Below are 18579 nucleotides of genomic sequence, written 5' to 3' on the forward strand. Positions count from 1 at the left end.
AGACGAAGATAGAGAAATGAAAGGGAAGCTGAATAAAAATGTGTAATCCAAACATGTGCACATCTGAATCACAATCGATAAGGAATTTTCCTTTTGTTTTTCTTTACCCCACACGCCTACCTCTATGTCCTTTTGCACAATTTCCTAGAATTTGGACACATCCATTATTCTAAGATCATCTGAAAATCTTTTGTGTACTTTTTGCTTTCATTCGACTTTTTTTTCTTCCCTTATTTCTCTGTAGGTCGGATACATTCGGCTATGGTATCGAAAATAAACTATGACGCCCGTTCCGTTACGGTAGAATGGTACGAGCGCAACGAAACAAAAGGAAAAGAAATTGAATTGGATACGATCCTTCAGCTGAACGCCGAATTAGCTCAACAGGAGGAATTGGCCGCATCAATGCCGAAAATTATCAAACAAACATCATCGAATGCCTTGACGAGAGTAAGTAATCTTGATTGTTTGTTTATTCTTCTTTCGCTCTGTCCATCATTCGATTAATTTCGGTTTTACTTTTGTCCGGATTTTCAATACATCGATTCGCCAGAATAGTAGAAAGCTAATGCTTGTTGCAAGCCTGAAAAATTTTCCGTTCATTTTCTTCTCTGCTCTGCCCCACAATCACTAATTAGTTCATTGATTTTCTGCAGCGCCATAATTTTTTTTTATATATTTCATGTAAAAGTGTATTTGATTGCGTTTTATCGTACATAATACAAGTGCAATTTTCTTGTCGTGACACAAATTCCGTTCAGTTTCCATAGTGCCCCGTTCGACGTAGCTAACGTCACACTGTTGATATGTTGCTAGGATCAATTTCACATTGCAAACAATTTTTCAGAACGTATTTTTACATTGTGTCGGAAATAAATATTTCGAGTGCCATTGCTTCAAGTGTGCCGACTTATTTTTTCGTTGTAACTAACGTCAGTTGTATTTCTTCAATGGGAGAGTGATTGCTCTGTTTATTACGAAACAGAGATAAAAAAGAAAGAAATTCCAGTCAACATAATACGGTGGATGAAACAGATGTTTCAAATTTATTTCCACTTCGATTCGGTAAGTGAGCAGCAACGGTCAAGTGTAAACGTTGTTTTTTTTATATCGCTGCTTTCGTACGGGTGTGAACGGAATTATCAGGTCACATTCGTAATTTGATTTTTTCATTTGACGCCCGGCTTTTCAAACAAGCAACAGAAGGAAACCAACAAGCAAATAAGAAACACTTGGCCATTTTTTTCTCGCTAGCATTTTGACACCATTATCATTTCATTGCAAATCGAATAATTGAGCGTGACATAGGGCATTTAAGCATTTAAGTAGGCATTTTTTTTTTCGTTAGTAATTTCTTGAGAAAAAAAACAATAAATAATAAATTTGCGCGTAAATCCCTTAAACACAACGCCATCCTCCAAAATGTAAAAGGATCAAGCGTCAAACTCATCGGATGAAGCGTGTGACGATGACGAGGACGAAGATGAAGAAGATAGCTATTATGATGAAGACGGTCAACTTCCAGCCGCAATGGTTATGTCCACCGAGAAAACGCCCGGTCAATCAACCATATCGAATAACGGCAGCGGTGCCACTTTATCCATTCGAAACGCCAAATCGGTATCTAAAAAAAGCAAGCCTGTAATCAATGTTCGTCCAGTTATCATGTTTGTTTTTATCGCCTTAAGTTCTTTAACTTTGTTTTTTTCTTTTCGATTTTTTTTTGCTCTCGCCTTCTTCGTTTTTCTTCTTTTTTTGCGGCTATGAATCGTGGACACCAGATTCGTTTCACTGACTCTTTTTTTTGTACAGCAAATTTTGCCTCTTTTTTGTGACATATTTTTTCCCCTTTTGATTTGGTTTTACAGACGGTTTTATTGATGTTGCCTTGGTGTTTTTAGTTGTAGATTAGCTTCATATGATTTGGTCATTTTTTTGGTTGCCAAACATTACCATTAGCATTAAGATTAAATTATCAAATTTGAATTTATATGAAGTTTGAATGATACGAGCACACACAAATTGCACCCGAAAAAAAAAATCACCAATCTCCATAGAAGTGAAATCTGTCTCTTATGCAAAAGATCAAAATGTACAGAATAATATTATTTGGATTTACACGAGAGATAAGCTTGATAAGTGGTTTGAAATTCTCATATGATTGAATGTTATGCAAATTAAAGTGAAATTCAAATCAAGTCATCAAGATTTATTCTCTCCGCAAGTGAGCATTCCATTTACGGTTGCTCGTCTATTTGGTAGTTTGTAGAATACACAGACAGATACTATACATACACACAAGCAGAAGCCAAAATATTGTTTCTTTTCTGTAATGCAAATCGATCCTTTTGTGCTGCTCAAATTGTATGATACACGTTCTCATAAGAAATTCATGTGGTATTCACCAAACATGAGCACACACACACACACACACACAACAACACGAAACGTTTGTAGCTCAGAACTAAAATGGTCTGTTTTGTTTTTACAGGATGCGACACAAGGAAATATTAGGTTTAATAGAGCTGGAAATCAACATTCTATGAGTTATGCATCAAACGGTAAGTCAATTTGGATCAAAACAATTTGTCGGCCCATTTCAAACAGCCGAAAATGCTATTAACGTCAACTTTGCAACACGCATACCTTAGTAGAACTACCGAAACGAAACCATTGGCCAACGTATAAAATTGTCATGCATCCTGTTCGACCGATGGCTTGGGGGGAAGTTCTTCGATTATATTCCATTCATTGAGCAATGTTGGCCATGTTTGTTCATTTCACTTTCATTTCGATTACATAAATCAAATATTTCAATCTTGTCAGTGGCGAATTGCTTTTATTTGGGTCAATTGAGACCCTCATTTTTCAATACACAAACACACACGCATTCACCGCACACTCCGGTCTCCCCAGTTCGGCATTCAACATAAACGCGACACAACATAAAATACATTGCTTTAGCGGACTTTGTGAATAAATCATGAAAAATTCCTTCGGTGACGCTTTATTTGATAGTTAAAACTTAAAGGTGGAGTCTTGTGCAGCATTTAAATAAGCCACACACATACTTCCCGCAGATCGGTGTAAATAACAAGTCCTTCGACGTTTTTCTGTTTTTTTGGAGCATACACGAAACCATATCACAAATGGTGGTACAATAATTAGGTGCTATGCTCATGATTTTAATTATGGCGTAAATTAGAGTTACACCGTAAAAATGGTCAAACACGATGACGGAATATTTCATGCCTAATGGCTTTCGTCGTAAATGATTGAACGAAAGGAATTTTCGTTGAAGAGAGAAAAAAAATATGTACAAATGCCGTAAATTAGGATAAAAAAACAATGTCGAAAGAACAAAACACTTTCGCCGCAGGAAAAGTGGAAGTGGAAGTGCAAAGCGACTGAATCATTCATTCGTTCATTCGTTTGTTCGAATGAACGTTATGCTTGAGTCCATTTGCCGGCATTGTGAAAACAACGTACACAATGGTGGTACGAAGTGTAATCAGTTGTACAAAATGCAGCATTGAACTCAAATTCATATCTTCACGCCAAAAAATTCTATCGATCTTGACCAATAAAACGATGAAAAGAAACGTGGCCAAGTGCAATTTCAATGGCAAATTTATGTAATTATGCCAAATGTAGAACACTCAGAAATTAAGTGATGTTTTCTTTGTTTTAGCTTTGAATAAACGTGGGTATTTTTTTCCCTATTTCTCTCTAAGTGATTTTTATCGCTGACACACCGTATAGTCAATCGTCATTTTGATTTCGTGTTGGATTTTCCGCGACATGACCACTTACATTTGTCTATCACATTCAAATTTAATTCGTCCACGAGTCACACATATTTTGTCCAACGATGAAAAACATTCCAAGCGACCAAAAATCCGGTGAACATTTCTATTGTGCACACGATTTTCAGCAGACGTATCGTCTCTTGTGCATTCAAAATAGCTGTTATTAACTAGAGAGGAAAAAAAAAATATTTATGTATACACAACATCAGCTTGATCAACAACATCAGCACGAATCGAAACAATTAATATTTGCTTCAGTACATCACAGGTCGGTCGATGGATAAATGGAAGCAAAGCACGAAAAAGAAAAAGACGAGAAAAACAATACACATTTTATGGTGTATGGGGAAAAATGTATTAATTCAACACTTTGATTTTCATTGTATGATTGGACAAACGGTTTTTTTTTGTTTACGCTATGTTGGTTACCACGGCCACGAGCGTTCCGCTTGGCTCGGGTCGTTTGTGTATGAGTGAATGTGCGAGTGTGTATGTGATTCATTCGGGTGGCTGGATTCGCGTTTCCAGCCCATACTTGGCATTTTTTTTCGTCGATATCGTGTGCATTTGCAGCCGTCCGAATTCATCATTGCATTCAAATATATCGAATCGCGTCGTCGATCGTATCTGAACAACAAACTCATTAGACAAATTACACATCAGCCTCTCTCTTCACATGGAAAATAAATGAAAATGAGCTAACGAACGAACGTTGTGTCGTAACACAGCAAATAGAAGGGAAAATAATCGAAGAAGAAAATAAGAGTAGTATTCCGTTCGATTCGATTCAAACGGTAGCGCGTTTTTTTTCCACTTGATTGCGGCTGCAAAGTCGCCACATGCACAAACGTTGTTCAACCCGAAGCCAAGCCAGACGTGCACACACCGCGTGTCCTCATATCAACAATTAGTCCCGTTGTCAACACAAACCCATCGCACAAACCCGAACGAGAGTGGAGTAAACTGTTTGGAATAAGTTATTTTTTTCCTGTTTTGTTTGTCGTTTTTCTTCTGTGTTCTAAACAAACGCCACTCAGAATCATAGAGTTTCGAATGCCGAACGGACGGACATCAATTTTTAAACTTTTTTCGTTGTTTGTGTGTGAATAATTTTTTTGCGTGAATATTTTTTGGTAAGTGCATTTACCAAAAGAAGATAGAGAGAGAGAGAGAAAAAAAGAGCACGATAATTTGAAAACGGCACAAGCTATCCATAGCGATTGTGACTTTAATCGTTGAAAATTGCAAACGCGTAAAATGAAAATCGATCCAAAGCAACTTAAAAGCAAAAGTGAGTAAAGACTAGATTTTAGTATACAAAAAAAAAGAGAAAACAAACCTACCTGGAATGAAATTGAATCTCCTCCTTCGTGTTTAAATCATATTTACGGAAAAAAGCGAGAGCATTTGGGATTTTCTTTTTCTGGTAAATTAAAAAGAGAGAAAATCAGAAGAAAATTGTATTCGATTGAATCAAATTTGTTACACCATTGCAATCAGCTGATTTGAATTTTATTGGAGTATCTGTTTTTCTGGAAAAAATCAATAACAAAATTCGGTGTATGTGATTTGCATGCGCTACGGCAATTAGTTTATCGATTACATATCGGTTTTAAGCGTGATAGCTGCTGTCCAACTGAAAAGCAACCATTTGTTTGCGCTGTGCTTTGTTTCGACGACTTGGATTTCAATCCATTTCGGACTTTGAACATTCATTACAAACAGATGTATCGAATCAATAAATCAATTCATTGAGAAAACAAATGTACGAGAATTATTTGTGTTTGGAGAGAGAAAGAGTAATTAATGCGGGTATTTGTATTTTGTTTTGATTTTTTTTTATTCACGGGCATACAATAAAATATGCCCTCGCCAAAAGAGAGTATGAGCATGTTTTATCCACATTTGGGCGAATCGTGCATTCGCCACAAGCAGACGAACAAACGAGTAATCTTTGTTGTTTTGTCTCTGTGCGTGTATGTCTTTTCTCTCGAAAAGGATGTTTTAGCTTCCCGACATGATTCACCGTCGGCGGAGATACAGTGTCAAGTTGAATATACATATATACCCAACATGGCTAATGCATGCACACATTTCTCATTTTCCCACTCGCTCTCTGTCTCACTAGCGTCCATTTCAAATCGGTCGATATCAATCAGAATGATGAAATAGAAATGAAATTTTTCCAACGGTTCGTATATATATATATATATCTCTCTCTCTCGTCAGAGGTCATTGGGGCCACGAATTGAATGAGTGGCCATACATGTCCCCCATGACCGTGAATAAAAATCCATTAAAAATGCACAACTAATGTTTTTTATAGATTGGTCGATGTGTATCTTGCTTTACCTATATGGAAATGGATACAAGTGTTTTTCGATTTTTTTTTATTAAATTCAAAATATATAACAAACAAAATAAAGAGCTCAGTATCCACTTGTACACACAATATGTGTGTGAAGCAACTTAACCGGAAAACTACACATGTAATCGTTTGAAAAATGATACACGGGAAAAATCAATCGTGAAACGCTTAAACCGTTACCAATCCAATCGAATCCATATTCCAGTTGGAATAGTGCGAACGCGCGCGGTATATGCGCACCGGTGAAATTGGTATATTGCCATTATCAAGTGCATTCAGTTAGATCGAATTCGATAAAATGTATTTTAATATGTGTTATTAAGTGACACATACACACGCTAATTGAACATTCGTTGTTTCGCGATCCGTTGAGTTTTTTTTTAAATGTAAGGTAGCAGCCGACAAACAAACGTTATAATTTATATAAAATGAGCGTTTCCAAAGCGTGTGAACCGCTGTTCCTTGTATGGTCATTTAGTTGATGCTATTTTTTGTGTGTGTGTGTGTTTGTTCGTTTATTTGTTGTTCGTTGCAATTAAACGAACAAGTCGGCTTCTCTGTTTCAATGTGTTCACTGTTCATGGCATCAACAGCAGAAGCAGCAACGCGTTACGTGCACTGCTCACTCTACGCTCTACGGTCAAAAAATCAAAGTGGGGGTCGACACAATTGTGTGTACACTTCAATCATTTCTGTTTTGATCAAATGTCTCGATATGCGTTACTATATAAAATTCGTTGCCGAACCGAGCAACATTGTGTACGCATTTTGTGAGAAAAAAGAAGTATTTTCTACTTTAGTTTTCTTTTCTCCTCTCTGTAGTTTGATCCATTGATTGATTAATGGAAACGTAGAGAATGAAATTTTGTTTAAATATGGAAAATTACCGTTTCGTTTTTCCCATTGTGTGCTGAGCAATCAAAAGAAGAAGAAAAAACTCACACCGAATGTATTTATTGAAACCAGAAATGAATACATTTATTATCAACCGAACAAGAAGTGTACGAAACGTATAAATAAATAAATGTGTACCACCTGCGTCCAAAAGCGGCAATAATAATTCATATGGAAAAAAAACTACCGTATCAAATGGAACCAACCGAAAATTGTTCGTGTAGTGCGTTGAACCTTTGAGTTGAAAAACCATTGAAATACATATACATACATGTACCCGGACCAACATACTCTATATAACAATATCACGTTGAACTTTATCGTTAAATCGAATGCTTTTCCACTCAATCGCTGTCAGTTTTCCGTAACGGTTCTCTGATTCGACACATATTTATATTGTTTGGTGCAGTGTGTTCCCCCGAAGAAGAGACAACGAATAATCACTGTTAGTTGTCTGCTAAGTTTACCGAAAAGAAAAACGAAATTCAATGAACAAAATTCTGTATATTCGACACAGTTGTTGTTGTTGCAAAAATTGACGTAAAATTTGTGAAATCGCATGGGGTTTCCATTGTTTCATTGGATCGAGAAAGTCATGGGTCGATTTCTTTTGTGTGCATTTTGTACAGGTAACCGAACGGCTCGAGCGACTACCAATCAACAGAACGGTCAAGGTGAGCACATTGAAAATATACCGCCACAGTCACAGCTACCAACGAAAACGCCGTCAATCCGAAACACCAGCCGAATGTCAGTGGTTCAACCAGCACCGGCACCAGCGCCGGCCGTCATACAAACAACTGCCACCAATCCAACAGGACGACGATCGTATGTGGTCAAAGAAGTGGAACGATTGAAGGAGAATCGTGAAAAACGACGAGCACAACAGGCGGAAATGAAGGAACAGAAAAATGCACTAATGAACATGGATCCGGGCAACCCGAACTGGGAGCTAGCCGCCATGATACGGTATGTCATCAAAATTTCTGTCCTTTTATTTATACACACCATTTCCGCCGTCCAAACACAACAAAATTTAATATGTAGAATGATGGTTATCGTGTTTCATTAATTAATCGTTTGTTCATTTGCTTCCATTTCGCAGTGAATACCAAAATCAAATCGAATTCCGGCCATTAACCGATGGTCAAGCCATTGAGGATCATCAGATAACGGTGTGTGTGCGCAAGCGTCCAATTAGTCGAAAGGAAATGATGAAAAAGGAATTGGATGTGACATCGGTGCCGAACAAAGATCAATTAATTGTTCACGAGCCGAAAACAAAGGTCGATTTGACCAAGTATTTGGAAAACCACAAATTCCGATTTGACTATGCATTCGATGATACGTGCACTAATGAATTGGTCTACAAGTATACCGCAAAGCCTTTGGTTAAAACCATTTTCGAGGGTGGCATGGCAACGTGCTTTGCATACGGCCAAACTGGTTCGGGCAAAACGCATACGATGGGCGGCCAATTCAATGGCAAAACTCAAGACTGTAAAAATGGTATTTACGCAATGGCAACTAAAGATGTGTTTAGTTTGCTAAATGGACCGAAGTATCGTCATTTAAACTTAATGATTTCGTGCAGTTTCTTTGAAATTTACAGTGGAAAGGTGAGACACACACTGTTGTACAATGTAAATGCTGCGGTTTTGAAAATAATAATAACAATCATTTGTTTTCTCTTTTTGTGGTGTGTGTGTGTGTGCGTAGGTCTTTGATTTGTTGGGTGACAAGCAAAAATTGCGGGTGCTTGAGGATGGTAAGCAGCAAGTGCAAGTCGTTGGTTTAACTGAAAAAGTGGTGGACAGTGTAGAAGAAGTATTGAAATTGATTCAGCATGGTAATATGACACGCACCTCAGGTCAAACATCAGCCAATGCAAATTCGTCTCGATCGCATGCCGTATTCCAAATTGTACTGCGGCCACCGGGCTCAACACGCGTGCATGGAAAGTTCTCATTCATTGATTTAGCCGGAAATGAACGTGGTGCCGACACATCGTCGGCCAATCGACAAACGCGAATGGAAGGTGCTGAAATCAATAAATCATTGCTAGCACTGAAAGAATGTATTCGAGCATTGGGAAAACAAAATGCCCATTTGCCATTCCGCGTAAGCAAATTGACACAGGTTCTACGAGATTCGTTCATCGGTGAGAAGAGCAAAACGTGTATGATTGCCATGATATCGCCCGGATTGAACTCATGCGAGCATACATTGAACACACTTCGATATGCAAACCGTGTCAAAGAGCTGGTCGTTCAAGACCCGGAAATGCGAAACGATGGCGTCGAAGAAATGGAATCTGATGACAACCATAAAAATGGTGACGCCAATGAAAATGAATACGCACATTTGAGATCGCTTAGTGTAAGTAGACGAAATGAGATGCATTTTTTCATTTATTCGTTGATTTTATTATTCCAAACCAATTCTAATGACTTCATTTTTGGTTTGCATCATCACAGGAGCATGATATGTCTGACGATTTACTCAATCAGCATGCAGCCATCTCGGAAATTCAGCAAGCCGAAGAAATCGTTGTTGATCAACACAAAGCAATCAACGAATTTTTAGCACAGTTCGTGCCAGAATCAATCGATCTGTACAACATGACAAATAGTGTAGACTATGATCAAGACGGTGAGTTGAAAATGATTCGATTTGAATCCATATACAGCATTTGAACTGAGTGGAAAAAGGGCATTAAAAGAATCCAAAGAAAACTCCAAACTTTTTGTAGAAATATTCGAAACCCAAAAAAAAAATTCTGACTAAAAAAATTCGTTCATTTTCTTTCTTTCAACAGCTTACAGCAAACGAGGCGAGGAGATCTTTGCCCAATTGGCCGATTTGGCGACCACCTGTCGAAATTTAATGGCTGATTTCCGAGGAAAGCTTGCTAATGAAGAAATGCTATCACACAATGTGCATCCCGGCAAGCGTTAAAATCTTATGCTCACATTTTGTTACACAAAAACACACAAACACATCCATATTTTTTTGTTTGTTATTTTATGAAGAGAGTTTTTCGAAAACGTCAACAAAAGAAAAGAGAACAATTGTGAGAAAGGAGTGATCAGAAGGAGAGAAGGAGAGAATAATCCGATTAAAAATCAATTTGCATTAATTCTAACAAAAAAAATACAACTACTATTCTCATCACTTCACAAAATAAAAAGAAAAACAATGCTGAAAAACAAACAAACAAACAATCCTTTACTCAATCTAATCAGCAATTGTCATATATAACAAAATTCAGACAAACAAACAACAACACCATTTGTTAATGCTTTAAATAAAATTTTCTGCAAACCAAAAATAAAATCTACAATTCCTTGGCCGCAAAATGAAAATTAAAAACGAATAAAAATTGAAAAAAATCGAACAAAAGAGAAAAAACGAACATTCAACAAAAAAAAAAAATGGTAATTTATTTTATAATCATTAATATTAATTGGATAGAAGAAAGCAATTAATATTACTATTAACATTAACAAGAACCAATAAGAAATAAAGGAACGACATCCTAAAAGATAGATCATTTTTTCCTCTTCTTCTATTTATTGGAGGCTATGAGCAGCATGAATATGAATATGGAGTAGATCAGGGTGAAATAAGGTAATTTTTCTTTGAATTTCTTCTTCAAAACAGTTGAGACTCAACTGTTGAGTTGCTGTTTTCAATTTGTTTGAGTTGAATTTGAAACACACGCATGAATGCTTTGTACGAAACTTTTATTTTTACATCCGAAACACGTCTGTATCCTTTGAAGCTATCTGAAATGGAACAAAATCAATAAGAAAAACTCAACAAATTTTTCCCCATCGATTTAATCGAGATGGTAACATCTCGGAATAAAGCATGGATATTGGACACACTCCGAAATCCCTTTTTGCATCGATTACGATTCGACGTTTCTGTTGGATTAAGGTGAATATATTTTTATTAACTATACTAGATGATACAGTTTTTATTGGATGACGAGTTTCCATGAATAATTAAAGACACCAAAAAATTTCTTATTAATAAGAATCAAACAGGGATAGCTAGAAGATAAGAAGCTAGAAGGATAAAAGTGTTGTAGTTTTTCCCTCAAGAATGCAGCAGCTAAAAGAAGTGAAAAGTAGTGAAATTACATAGTAAACGGGAAGGTAAGTGCGATGGGAAAGTGCAAAAATGACACACATCCAGAGATTGCATATTTGCTGCTGAGTGGGCCCGAGCTGAGCTGAATTTGCTAACTCAGGCGCCTGAAGCGGTATTTTAGCGTACTTACGGTGCAAAATTGTCGTGGCACGCTGAAAATCCCACTGATTTTTTTTTTCTAATTATATTTGGGTAAATTCCAGCGTGCTACGACAATTTTGCACCGTAAGTACGCTAAAATACCGCTTCAGGCGCCTGAGTTAGCAAATTCAGCTCAGCTCAGGCCTACTCAGCAGTAAATATGCAATCTCTGCACACATCCAATGATAGCCACAGCAAATGGCTGAAAACAACCACAAATGATAAATTGAAATAAAGTAATTTATTCAAAAAAAAAATTCATAATTTTCCGGCTCTGAGTTGCTATTTTCAAATGATCTGAATTGAATTTGAGTAGCATGCATGCTCTTATTACGAAACTTTTGTTTTTGATTCAGAAACACGTCTGTATCCTTTGAAGCCATCTGAAATGAAACATAACCAAGTGAAATAAAGAAAACCCGTAACACATTTTTTTTTTTTTTTGTATAACAACACATATTTTCTTTATTTGAAATTGATTGGATTTGAATGTACTTTTTTTAAACTTTATTTTTCTTTAACATCGTAACATTTAATAATCTGTCTTATCTGCAATTGAATAGAAGTTTAAATGCCTCTGAACAAAACATGGTCACACTCCGAATCCATATATATATATTCAAATCAATTACGATATTTGTCAATGATGTGCACCGCACATTGACTTGCTTGTATATTCTTACTATCGTCTCACTAGCAATCAAAAATCAAAATCACACAGTCATACCAATAAACACCGTCGACATTATGTGCGCTCCGTAAGCCACGATGCGATTAATTCGCTATATATATTTATTTATTTGTTAAAGTGAAACTTTGCATGAATCAAAAACGTTAACTCTGGCTCGCTTGCGGTGCGTGAATGTCGATTTTGTTCGTATGACTGTGGCCGTTTACATTCAGAATATTCACTGTGTATACAGATTTACTCCAGTCCCGAATATAAATATTTATGTTTTTATTTTATTTTATTTTTTTGTAAACGTTGACACGTAAGAAACAGTTCAATTAACGACTAGATTAAAGAGGTTTGATTGGCTCTAAAATTTATCATTGACATCTTTAGTATGTGATAGCAATTGTAAATTGAATCGGCGGGAAAGCAATGCCAACCAAAAACCAGAGAGAGAAAAATTTCGAAATTGTTGTAAAATGAAACGGAAATGAGGCGCACAGTGAGGAAATAACTTGTGGCCATAAATCATTTTCGGTTGGCATTGTTTCAAAAGTCAATTTTCCTCTTTCTCTGAAATATATCATATTTTAATCTCTACACCGAGATGTATGTTGCTCAGACAATGTTTGCAATTTAATGTTACATTAGGTTTAATAGAGATACTTGAACCAAATGAATATAGTAAGTAGATCACAATATTTATAATATGCATCTTGGTTAAGTGAGTAAACATTCAGTTCAAAAATGTTGTAACTAGATATACATAGAGCTATATACGGATGATAGGCTGCGCATGTTGTCTTGTTGATATATACATATATCTATAATTTCATAATAACTGTGCTTTTCATAAGTTGTTGAAGCATGGAATTTAATTCAAGTGACTTCACATCCATTTGCACGGAGTTTGGACTGCACGGGCGGGTGGGCAGTCACGTGTGCTTGGGGTATTGTCATGTATTGAAGAAGATAGAGAGCACTTTGCCACCCTTCTCGACCGAATAAATCAAGGTGAAAATGAGTGAATGAGTACGAGAGTGGGCTTAAGTATGGGAAGCACATCAAAATGAATGTGTGTATGGCACATTTCAACTGACGAGCAAACAAACGCCGCTTTTATCTCTTATTCAGTTCTTTCATACATAAATCGCTTTTGTAATCAATAAAAGATCAAACACTTATCCCGTATCACTCAAATACAAGATAAAAAAAAGTGGCAAAAATTACAACGGTTGTGCATGGAAAATGGCAACGCTGGAAATTGAATGAAAAACAACAACAACAGAAGAAAAATATTGTTTAATCGAAGGAAGATTACGCGAACGGATATAAATAATGACAGTTGACAGCAAAAATGCAATTTAGTTGTACAACATGATGTCGTGAAATTGTTGCTCGTCGTAGTCGTCCGTCTCTTCATCATCATCTTCGTCGACGTCGATGTCGTCGATGGATGAGGCATGCATGCCAGGAATGTGTTCATTTGCTGAAGAGACTATTTGATGTGCTTGTGCACAAACAATTCATGTTACTAGTTGATGTGTATATATGTATAAATGTGTGCGAAGGCTCTTAAAATGCGAGTCCTTGGCTGAATGGAGTCATTTATGATTTAAATGTATTCAAACTTGATTGTTGATCTCTGGTTCTCGTTTTTCTCTCTTTCTCTTTTTTCATTTCCTCTATTCACCGCATGAATAAAAAGTAGTATCTAAAACTTTATGTAGCTAGATTCAATTTTGCTAGGGACAGTTGTCAATTGGTTAGCCATTTTTTGTTCATAATTTTATCGTATCGAAAGACTTTATATGATTTAACGAATCAAGTCGTTCGTACATATGTATGTATAGCCTTCAAAGTGAGAATCAGGAAATTGGCTCATCCGCCATGTACCAATGTTAACCAATGTTCTATTGGGAAGTTAGACACCAATTGAAACACAGTACAATCTACGAATAGAAAAAAAAAACATTGCAAAAATACATTTTTTTTCTGCAATTTTGTTTTTCTGTCTTTGTGTTTGTTCTTTTTTTTATGTCAATACAAATTTTTTTTTTAAATACATGAATTACTCAATAGAGAGAGACACGTGACACATCTGGAGCTAATATATAATTTTTTTTTGTTCAATATTTTGTTTCTGTTGCTAGAAAATATGTTCAACAATTAATTTAGCGCAATTTTATTCTCTTCTCTTCTTCATGTTGATGCAATTGTTTTGTTATTTCTCTATACATTCAATGTCATTCCAATCAGACTGAAGACGTGACCGAAAAAGGGGATATAATCCGATTATTGGCTCTTGCTTGCAACGTTGTTCAGTGTTTTTTCTTTCTCTTTCAAATAATTTTTCTTCTGTCATTATAGTGTGCTGTTTGTGACGACGTGATGGCAACATAGACACAAAGTACGTTGGAATCTATTTCTAACATTTTTGTTCAATCAAGAGAACAGCGCGCGCGATTTTGCAATATATAATTCATTCATTTATTGTGAAACAGTATTTAATATTAAACGGTACTTAAATATCCTTCGCATCGTCAATATTTGCCGAAGTCAACATGTTCAAAAAAAAAAAACATAATCACAATAATTGTTGACGTAATTGAAAAGCCAAAACCGCTTACTTCTGCATTCTCACTCAAATGCTCTCTACTTCGCCCCATCGTTCACTCTACCCTTCTTCATCGTCCTACTCTTTCTATCGAAATAACCTTTGCCTCGACTTATCTATCACGATGCGGTCGACCAAACAAGTGAAAACATAACATTTCTACGAGCTAAACAATGAAAATCGAGTTTAAAGTACCTCTTAGCATAAACTAAACATCTTTGATAATTAGTAGACAGATGAGGGATGATTTAGTTCATTTTGTTATTTAACGCTGCACATAAATCTCTGTTGCATCGCTCAGACAAAACGCATGCGAAGATTCATATTGCCGTGTTGATCGGTATAAAGAGAGAATGAAGACGGGCGAGAGAGAAATGGAATGGAACAAAGGATACTGACACAATGAAGCTATTATGCTTTTGAACATGTTGACCGCGTACTGTTGAATACCATGTTTATATCTTAAATAATAATTGCACTCCCTTTCGGAATTTTGTTAAATGCATTTCCATAAAATTTAATCTCTTTTTATTTACAAATTGTTTTACTTGCAATAGTCAGGTGATTATAGACTCCGGATATCATCATTTATTTTCAATTTTATTTATATACATTAACTTTCAACCCGTGCATAATGATGAGAGATCAGACAGGCCATTTTGTGACTCGTTTGGTTTTTTTTTTGTAATTTGTGGTTTTTGGTTTTATTTTTAAATTTTAAATATAATTTTTTTTTATTTCTAACAACACACATTTATTATAAATATATTTTTGGTTTGAGATTTTCATTTTCTGTTGAAGGTTCCAACTTGAAACTAAGTGTATATTTTTGTAAACGATCTATTTTCTATTTTTCATAGTTTTTTTCTTCTGTGGAATATGTTTGAGGTATCATTACGATATGATATTAACAACCTCTGATATATTTGAAATGTGTCGAAAAATATGTCTTGAATTTATCGCCCAAAATTCTTGTCAACAAAACGGAGACAGAGAGATATATTAGAGGGGGAAAAATGTCAACGTAACAACAAAAAAATGCTGGATATGACAATTTGACTGATAAAACGATTCATCAAGAGAATCGAACTGCTATTTGTTTTTATTGATATTTGATTTGAATATGAATTTGTTAATTCTCTCATTTGTTTCAATGATTCATATTTATTTACCTACGGTGTTGACAACATGTTTTCATTTAATTGACTTATCTATAAATCCCTTTTACGCTAAAATCTAAAAAAAATGAATATTTTCCTCTCTGTTGGATGAGATGTGTGACACTCAATTTTGATTCCGTATATCAATACAAAAAAAACCTGCTTGCTTGTGGCCCATGCCAATGTAGACATTTATCAAATAATTCTGTATTTTTCCTTTTTTTTATTGTTTTCTCGACATAATATTACGCAAAGAATGAAGATCTTATATCAATAATTTCTGTTTTTGTTTCATTTAGTTCCGCTAAACACTCTAAATATAACTTATTTTTTGGGGTTATTTGTATTATTCCTTAAATTCATCATCATCGATCAAAGAACAGCTGCCGGGCAAAAGCAATGCGTTCGTACGACGAGAATAAAAACCGAATGAAAAAAAAAACTGTTTTGTTTTTTCGTTCGAAATTTGAATTAAATATTAACGGTAGATGCTTGAAATTTGCCAAATGTATGTGCATAGAGGCGCGAGCACGCGTTCGAATAATAATAATAAAGATAAATAGAGAGAAGGACAAACGGAAGTATGAAGATTTCTGTGGAATACGTGTGTGTGTGTGTGTGTGTGTGTTTAGCCGACGGCAAATGAGAAAGTGCATTTATACATATCTCTCTTGACTAAACGTATATCACATACATATTTCGAACCTGCGGGGACACAGATGAAGCGAAACGTACTTTAATTGCGAAAAAGGAAAAGTTGCAAACAGTTGATAACCGTGTATCTTTCGCTCTCTCTCCCTCTCACAAATGACACACTCATTTCATTTACCAGAGAATTGTGTGGCTGTTATTTTTTAAAACAAATCTTTATGAGAAGAAAATATTGGCAAACATTTCTCATTCGTTCACAAACTGTCGAACTAAATATGCGTTATCTCTCCCGCTCTTTCGCACGCACACACACACACAAGAAAACTCTCTGTCGTTTCTTTTGCCGTGCATTTGCGTTGAACACATGCAATTTAGTTTGGTAAACTGTCGGTAACCTTATTTAACTTTGTGCTTCTCCCAATTGCAAAATGAATACTACGCAAAAGTTTGAAATCATTTTCCGAAATAATCGTAAAAAAAGTATGTGTGGAAACGAGAGATAGAAAAACGAATCGAATGAAACGAGCTTTTATCAAGCGAAAAGCAATCTGGAGCAGCAAAGGTATTATAGATTTATACATAGATTTCTCTTCGGTATTTGCATTTAGTAAAATATTCTTTATTTGTTAATGTTGAACGTGACTCTTTCTTTCCAATTTTCTTCAAAGTACAACATTCATAATCCATTATGAATTTTCTCGATCTTTCTCGTTTTTTCCCCTTTCTCCATGCTTCATCTCCGTTTTCTTGCATTTGTACGGTTTATTGACTTTGCAATTGTCGCTCCTTTTCGGTTTCTTTGCTCTCGAAAAAAAAAAACGTCATTCGAAATTGACATTGTGTATTTCTCTTATTCTGTATATGTGCTGTTTACCTTGTTGTTTTTGTTGATGTTTTTTTTTTGGTGGGGTATAACTCTCAATGCCATCATCATCCTCATCGGTGAATTATCAGAAATGAAAACAAACTCTTCAGTACTCGCTTTTAGATCGCTCTCTATGTATAACTCTTTGCTTAAGTGAATGAAAATAAGTAGAGATTGAAGTATCATCTGCTTAAAGTATTTGTTTGATGTCGATCTGCATTCATGCGTTTTATCTGGAGAATAAACACAAAATTTGGGTTATGTTGAGTGCAGACGCAAATATGATTCAATTGAAAAGGAACGAGAAAATGGGAAAAAGAGAGAAAAATTTGTGTTTACCAACATAGTAATACCATGAACCAAAGCTGATGAAAAAAAAACGCGATATGATTTTTATTTCTCATTTAAATGAGCGACATTGTCAATGAGTTGTTTTGTTTTGTTTTGTTTTCTAGTGACAATCCACTAGTACAACATCGTTCGGTATTCACGAAAAGAAAATGAGAGAGATGGAGATTTGTGCTTGTGTATTAATTACAATTAAGTGATTAATGAGTTTCTTTTCAGATAAAGCATTTTCAATGCCTTTATTTGCCTCCTCACGATGCCAATTTGTGGCTTATTGCTGGCTCATAAAATGACACAAGTATTTCCTTTATAAACGATTATTGCCCAACAATCAATAGTATATGACTTCAGTCACACACGTCCTACGGACGTGCTTCTCTTCACTGGTTTTGCTCTCTCTCTCTCTCTCTCTCTCTCTCTCTCTCTCTCTTTCTCTTGGCACGGACAAAGGCAAAGTTTCCGTTCTATTATCACGCACGTCGACATTAGATCTTATAACATACGATAATATTGAAAGGTGACCGCTTTGACTCTCTCACATTCCACCACTTTGTTAGCATTCATTTTACGTCATGTCATTTCGGTTTTCTCCCTGTTTCTTCTTATACAAATGCTGTCATGATTCGAGTATGTAACAGCTAGTCAGAATTAATAGGAAGAATGTGAGAATAGCAATTCATTGCGCGTAATTTTTCAGGGGAAGATGTAAGATAAATCGTAGTTAATAAATAGTTTGTGAAGATAATTAATCTTTACATTAGCAGTTAAAGCATCAGGACACAGTAGGAGCTGATCGAAAGCGCCCGATGTTGATGTCATTCTGGTTATGTGTCATTCCAAATGGCCAAAGTCATTTAGAATATTTCAGAATGATAGATTAGCCCAAAGTGTAGTT

General features: G+C 35.6%; 2 protein-coding genes across 15 annotated transcripts in view; one reads left to right on the forward strand and one right to left on the reverse strand.

Annotated features, from left to right (window-relative positions):
• The window catches only part of LOC129566082 (kinesin-like protein Klp10A), a 267051-nt gene extending 256644 nt beyond the window's left edge, over window positions 1-10407 (forward strand). For 7 of the 14 annotated variants that reach the window (XM_055441628.1, XM_055441629.1, XM_055441632.1 and 4 more), the window contains 7 exons: window positions 245-450; window positions 2492-2561; window positions 7701-8040; window positions 8177-8690; window positions 8791-9450; window positions 9549-9723; window positions 9890-10407. In XM_055441628.1, coding sequence (XP_055297603.1) covers window positions 245-450; window positions 2492-2561; window positions 7701-8040; window positions 8177-8690; window positions 8791-9450; window positions 9549-9723; window positions 9890-10029 — 2105 coding nt within the window. In that variant the 3' untranslated portion in view covers window positions 10030-10407. Of the gene's footprint in view, window positions 1-244; window positions 451-1431; window positions 1651-2491; window positions 2562-7700; window positions 8041-8176; window positions 8691-8790; window positions 9451-9548; window positions 9724-9889 lie in introns of all 14 variants that reach the window. The other 7 variants (XM_055441626.1, XM_055441622.1, XM_055441624.1 and 4 more) reach the window with 2 other exon arrangements.
• Window positions 10408-11820: 1413 nt separating this feature from the next.
• Window positions 11821-18579, reverse strand: part of LOC129565813 (uncharacterized protein DDB_G0271670) — a 32555-nt gene continuing 25796 nt past the window's right edge. Inside the window, exon 6 of the mRNA XM_055441049.1 lies at window positions 11821-17569. The gene's annotated coding sequence lies outside the window, so the exon portion shown is untranslated. The remainder of the gene's footprint in view (window positions 17570-18579) is intronic.

The sequence above is a fragment of the Sitodiplosis mosellana genome, unplaced genomic scaffold, assembly GCF_009176505.1.
Source record: "Sitodiplosis mosellana isolate CC-2019 unplaced genomic scaffold, AAFC_SMos_1.0 Smas_scaffold_3, whole genome shotgun sequence".
NCBI lineage: Eukaryota > Metazoa > Arthropoda > Insecta > Diptera > Cecidomyiidae > Sitodiplosis > Sitodiplosis mosellana.